Source organism: Pyricularia pennisetigena, chromosome 2 (genome assembly GCF_004337985.1).
Source record: "Pyricularia pennisetigena strain Br36 chromosome 2, whole genome shotgun sequence".
NCBI lineage: Eukaryota > Fungi > Ascomycota > Sordariomycetes > Magnaporthales > Pyriculariaceae > Pyricularia > Pyricularia pennisetigena.
Genome location: NC_043741.1, coordinates 4,748,186 through 4,754,474, shown reverse-complemented (window position 1 = coordinate 4,754,474; position 6,289 = coordinate 4,748,186). Strand labels below are relative to the sequence as shown.

At 52.5% G+C, this 6,289-nt stretch overlaps 1 protein-coding gene across 1 annotated transcript; it reads left to right on the top strand.

Annotated features, from left to right (window-relative positions):
- Positions 1 to 2,235: 2,235 nt before the first annotated feature.
- Positions 2,236 to 5,562, top strand: PpBr36_01335 (uncharacterized protein; the record flags this gene model as incomplete). Its single annotated transcript, XM_029888522.1, has 3 exons — positions 2,236 to 3,024; positions 3,109 to 3,955; positions 4,028 to 5,562. 3 exons carry the CDS (start codon positions 2,236 to 2,238, stop codon positions 5,560 to 5,562), a joined length of 3,171 nt encoding a protein of 1,056 aa, XP_029751107.1.
- Positions 5,563 to 6,289: the final 727 nt, after the last annotated feature.

Sequence of the window (6,289 nt, the reverse complement as noted above, 5' to 3'; positions counted from 1 at the left end):
AAAAAAAAAAAAAAAAAAAAAGAGATTTGATCAAAGTCACGCCAAGGGAGTGAGTAGGATACTGTAGATGTTACCACCGACAGCAACACTTGAACCAGTACGCAAGGTAGCTGTGTAGCTAGCTCTACCATGCACATGCACCTGCACCTGCACCTGCCTACATGCCCGCTAACGGCGCACGGTAGTTTGTTTACCCATATGCCGAGCCAACCAGATCGATCGAGCCATAATAATTAACAGGCAGTCCGATTGAGCACATTGAGGTAGATAGGTAGGTACCTTTGCCGACAGACAACGCCTTCTCTGTTTTCCGCCCCAGCCGAGCCGGGGAATACCCCGCAAAACCGGCTTAAGAGATCGTAGGCAGACAGGTACCATCGTGAAGCCGGCAGGGAGGTGGGCATGCGCCCATCTTTGTACCCTACTGGTTGGTACTAACTAGATAGGTCTTGGATGCTGGCGAGTCTGTTGAGGCGCGAGATTGTCTTCATCCCCAGTAATCAAGCAAGTTTTCTGTCTCTCTTTTCCCCGCAATATCGGTGGTAAGCGGGGATCCTTCCTTTTTCCGTGTGACTTATTTTGTGACTTTGTTAGCAAACTTTTGCATCGCCGTCATCTGAGCCAAGCGAATTATGTCATAAGATAGTCGGTCTGTGTGGCTTTTACCCAGTTGAGCATCCACATTAATTAAATATTAAACTCGAGTCAAAAAGATTAACCAAGTCCCACCTGGGCAACCGAGAAAAGTGGATCAGCCGTTCGAGGCTCCAAATCCCCGAGTTGCATTCCTCGCCAACATCGATGTCATCAGAACCCACACACCACAATTTTTTTAGCATGCATGTTACCGGCGAGAGGAACACAAACCAACCATGACAGTCCACGAATTCCTCGATGGGGGGCGGGTAAGGGACTCGATCCTTCTTTGGTTGCAGAAAAAAAAAAAAAAATTTCCCACTTTGCTAAGAATTGGCGGTCGGGAAGAACAACACACGCAAAGTGTTTCCCCAGAGTTGGGCTTTTACCTCTGTGGTTTTTTTTTTTTTTTTTTTGTCTTGTGTGTCCTTTGAGCTCATCCTCCCCACACACCTAGCTATACGAATTAGTTACTTTATACTTTCTTTGTTTCGTCTTTTCGTTTTTACGCAGCACCTCGCCCACCTATCCGTTGTACCGTTGTTCACTCCTCGTGGTGTATCTGACGTTAGTGTCAAACGAGGGGTCTCGAAACGTGCGCGACTCCTTGCCTACGTACATACCTTGACCAAACTCAACCTCAACTGAGCTGTCGAGCTTGCAACAAAGACGCGCTTAGAATCTGATTCGGTTTTGGGCTGTTTACTCGAATCAACGGGAACGGCTCGTCGGTCATGGTTCAGGGCTTGGGCATCCAACCTTGTCAACCTTAAAAATCCAGCAGCCTCTAGTTTGTTCGTTTGCCCCCGGGGCAGTTCTTCTTCCCTGCTTACCCCCAGGCTGCATCTTCCAACAAGAAGAAAAGCAGGAGGAATAAGAAAAAGGCGAAAAAAGCAAACACCCGAAAACCACCCACGCCAACTCATTCTTTTCCGCAGTCATCCCAGCTGAGACGAGAAGACCCTTGCAAATCTAATCTAGTCTCTTTTGCCTCTCGCCCGGTTGGCAACGACGGCACACTCGCCTTTTTTTTTTTTTTTTTTTTTTTTATGCTCCAGCAGGTACTCTCGCGAATGGCTGGCGACTGACACGAGCAGGTTGCATTCCAACGTCACCGGAGGTGGGCCAGCTTGGCAATCCCAAGAAAAACACAGAGACAAAAAAAAAAAGACCGTTGTCTCTTGCTCGGCTCGACGCGCGGGGGACGGAAACAACACCACCCTCGGCATACCGTAGGTCGGGCTTGTGCGACACGGTGTACACGCGGAAGTACTGCCATATACTCACCTTGACTTGGACTTCTTCACCTGGTCAGCCGCAACGAGGATCGCGCAAGCAACCTTCGGACTTGTATCCAGCCGTAGTTCCCGAGCTACATACAGTTTGCGTCTTGGTTTACAGAAAACATTATCAACTCTCTCGATTCGCCTCCGGACTTGTGAAGGCCTCCTCACTCGCCCAGACGTCATTTTCTTTTATTCATGTCACTGTCGGCTCATCCTTTGATAATGGCCGCTGGCGGGACATCTCTACCACCAGACTGTTGAGCTGGGACAAGCCTTGACTGTTCCTGGGACCCGGGCTCGTTGTGCTTATACTATGCAGGACTTTACCGTTGACGTCGACGGCGTACCAGACCGAGGCCCCGCAGTATTCGCCGTCACTACCGCCACCCTGGCCTTGGCTACCGTCTTTGTCGGCGCGAGACTGGCTTGTCGAGGCCTCATTGTTCAACGCTTCGGGTGGGATGACCTTTCCATTGTGATTGCCTGGCTGTTCGCCGTGGGCATCTCGGTCTCCATCGCTCTCGGCACTCGCAGGGGCCTCGGCCGCCACGACGAGGACATAGTTCCTGAGCACTTGCCGCAGCTTAGGCGTTGCGAATATGTCTTTTCCGTCTTATACAACCCGGCTCTCATGGCAGCCAAGACGTCCATCCTGATATTCTACCTCCGACTCTCCAGAAATACCCAGCCGCTGCTCCGCCTCGCCTCGAAAATTGTGCTCTTCGTCGTCAACACAGCTGGTACCATCCTCACTTTTATCAACATTTTTCAGTGCAATCCGATCAATGCAGCCTTCGATGATGTGGCTGGGCGGTGCGTGCCTCTTCTGACCGAGTTCATCTGCTCTGCGCCCATCAACATCATCACGGACCTGGCCATCCTCGCCTTGCCGATTCCAGTCCTCACGAGCATGAGGCTACCTCCGCGGCAGAAGACCATTCTGGTTCTGACGTTTGGCCTGGGTATTTTTGTTACCATAGTCGACGTGGTCAGGATCTACTATCTTCAGAACGCCATCAACTATGTTCCCAATACAACGCAGACATCGGATCCAAGAGCCATCTATGGGGACTCCCCTCAATTTAGCTGGAGCGCTTCTCTTGTGAGTACACTGACAAACAAGTATATGCATATATTTTTTGGAGTTTTACCACTGATGTGTCTCCGCTGTTTTGTGTCTCCATAGTCTCTCATGTGGTCTGCTGTCGAGGTCAATATTGGCATCTCAACCGCATGCATCCCGACCCTGAAGCCTCTTGTGCTGCGTCTCCTCCCGGCAATGATCCTGGACCCCAATGGCAACTACTACGGATCCAACAACACCAAAGATAGAGAGGTGCTGCCCACCCCTACCCCCATGCAGCCAGCCTTTGGCGCAGGCGGGGGCATGCAGGCGCCACCACCGCAAAATTCCCCCACTGCCGTTGGACACCAGGACCAAGATCAGCAGCTTGACATGCTCCAGTTCTTGACGACGCCAGACATGGGCGGCACTGCCGCCACCCCCGGGACGCCACAGGCCGGCAATGCTTGGTCCAACTTGAGACGGTCGACCGTAACGACTCTGGGGGCCCAGAGCTCCGCCCCGACCGAGAGCAACCTGTATTTTGGGTTTGTGAGCATCAAGAGGCCTAAAAGCATGCTCAAGGCCACAAACGCCGAAAGCTGGCGGTACTGCGCCTTTGTCACGGTCACTTTCCTGCTGTGGGGCATGTCGTATGGGCTGTTAGGGACGCTCAACAATGTGGTCGCCATGGTGGCCGACATGTCGGTCCCTCAAACCATTGGGCTCAACAGCATCTATTTCGGACTGGGATACCTTCTTGGACCTCTTATTGTTGGCGTCTGGATACTCCGTCATGACGAACATCACCGCTCGCGACACGCAACCAGGAACCACCGACCACACGAATCGATCGGCGGGTTCAAGGCCACCCTGATGCTGGGTCTTTCAATCTTTGGCACTGGGACAATCTGTTTTTGGCCTGCCGCCGTGCTGGCGAGCTTTCCGGGGTTTATGGTCTCAAACTTCAGTAGGTTTCCCGTTGGCATGCTGAATATAGTCACAAAGATGGAGAGGCACTAACTCTGAAATCAACACACAGTTGTCGGCAGTGGGCTTGCGGTCTTGGAGACGGCAGCCAACCCCTTCCTAGTCCTCTGCGGCCCCAGCGAGTTCGCTTCCATGAGGCTTTGCCTGGCACAAGGCGTCCAGGCTGTCGGGAGCGTCCTCAGCGGCCTTTTGGCTCAACATGTCTACTTCTCCAACGTTTCACAGCGGCAAGAGCGCCCAGGCTCGCTCATATTATCCGATGTCCAGTGGACCTACCTGGCCGTCACCTTGTTCTGCGCTGGCCTTGCACTCCTATTCTACTACATCCCTCTCCCCGAGGTGAGCGACCAGGAACTGGCAGCCAGCGCGGAAAAGTTGCCGGTGGACTCGACCAAGCGCAGCATCGGCGGCCTTCAGCTGCGCACTGTCTGCATCATACTCGCCGTAGTCGCCCAGTACTGTCTAATTGCGGCACAGGAGAGTGTGTCCATATTCTTCCAAGACCTCATTTCGGCACTAGTACCTACCGAATCGACAACCCCTTTGGCGTCAGTCGCGTCAGTCTCGTCCGGGGCTGGGTCTGGGTCGACGGCCAACACCACCAACAGTGAACCCAATCCTCCATCACTGACGCTCTCGGTATCCAACTATGTGATCATCTCTCACGCCGCCTTTGCGCTTTCCCGCTTTTTAGCCGGGGGGCTGGCATACCTCTCGGCAAAACACCCCCGAAACAAATGGATACCGACTCCACGGACCGTGTTGCTTACCTCAATCTTTACAGCCATCGTGGCCATGATCGCCATGATCACGGTCAAAAATTCACCATCATCAATAGGGCCTAATGTTATGGCGATCCCAATTGTCATCTTCTTCTTCGCCGAGGGGCCCGGCTGGCCCTTGATATTCTCGCTCGGCCTGGTCGGGCAGGGGTCAAGGACCAAGCTAGCAGCGGCCTGGCTGACGATGGGAGCATCTGGCCCGGCCTTTGTCCCATTTGTCATATATGCAATAGTACGGGGTAGCGACACAGGCAGGAACATCCAGATTGCCTTTTGCGTCGTGGCAGCGTTGCTGTGCTTCACGCTCGCCTACCCGGTGTATCTATGCTTTGGGCGCGACGCTCGCAAGATGGTTGACCCCGTTGACCCCCGTGACCAGCCGGCAAAGCCGTCACCGGCAGACGAGCAGGTCGGCATCGAGACACTGCTTGAGCGCCGTATGAGGGGGAGGTTGTCGGCCGTGACGGAAGAAGGACGGGGGGCCAGCAGGTCGACTCTGACCAATTCAAACGACTGGGACGTAGACGGGCCGCGGTCGGTCGCCCTCTTTGACAAGTTGAAAAACGGATTGGAGGCGGCAAAGCATGGCCTCCACGAGCACCACGCCAACAGCCCATTGAGGGGGTCCCGAAACAACAGCCCGCGGCGGCCATCGGCAACGTCGACCACGCCGCGCTCGGCCGTCTCCACTCTTCGCGGCGAGCGCCTGGAGACAACGGATGAGATCAAGGAGGAGGAAGTACGAGAGGAGAGGGAGAACAGGTCGAGCAGTGAGGCAGCTGAGAGGCTGAAACCACCATTATGAAGATGAATCTGACTTGGTGTTTCTGTTTCTTTTCTTTTTTTATTGGGACAAAAATTGGCGTCTTTTTTTTTTCTTCTTTTTTTTTCTGGGTTAAAGCGTGCATGTTCTGATATTTCCCTGAAACCAAAAATCTCACGCATCTCACGATAAGCCGAACCGCGAATACCCATGTCTTGATAATACCTTAAAAAAATAGTTTCATAAATAATTCAAGAATTCTGTAATCAAGTGGGCTAAGAAATGCGAATGTAATTCATGTTTAGCTACACGCTGCTGAGTGGCTCATAGTTTTCCCTCACCGCTCTTCGCTAACAGTGTCCATCTCATCATCCTACAACTGACTAGACTAGACTGCTCTTGTCAATCCCCAAACAGAAACCTTCCAAAACCTCACTAGCCCTTCTGTTCGCATATCCCAAAACTTTTTGTGATCTAGATGCTGCCTTTTAGCAAGCTCGAGACAGTCCTTTATTTTTCTGGCCTTGTTCCCTCTCTTGTCAGGATTGGGTTTATACAAGAAAAAAAAAAAGAAGAAAAAAAGAAAAAAAAAAGAGAAAGAAATCACCGTCTCGGTACGTATTGCCCTGGAAAGTTAGGCAGCAGTCTGCGTGGAAGAGGCCCTGCTTGCTTGAGAGGGGATGGAACTTTTGGCTGGACATTTCTGGAAAGGGAGATGAGCGTCCTCGCCGCTAGTATAGTATCGATCTCCCTGACGGCTTCCAGAAGC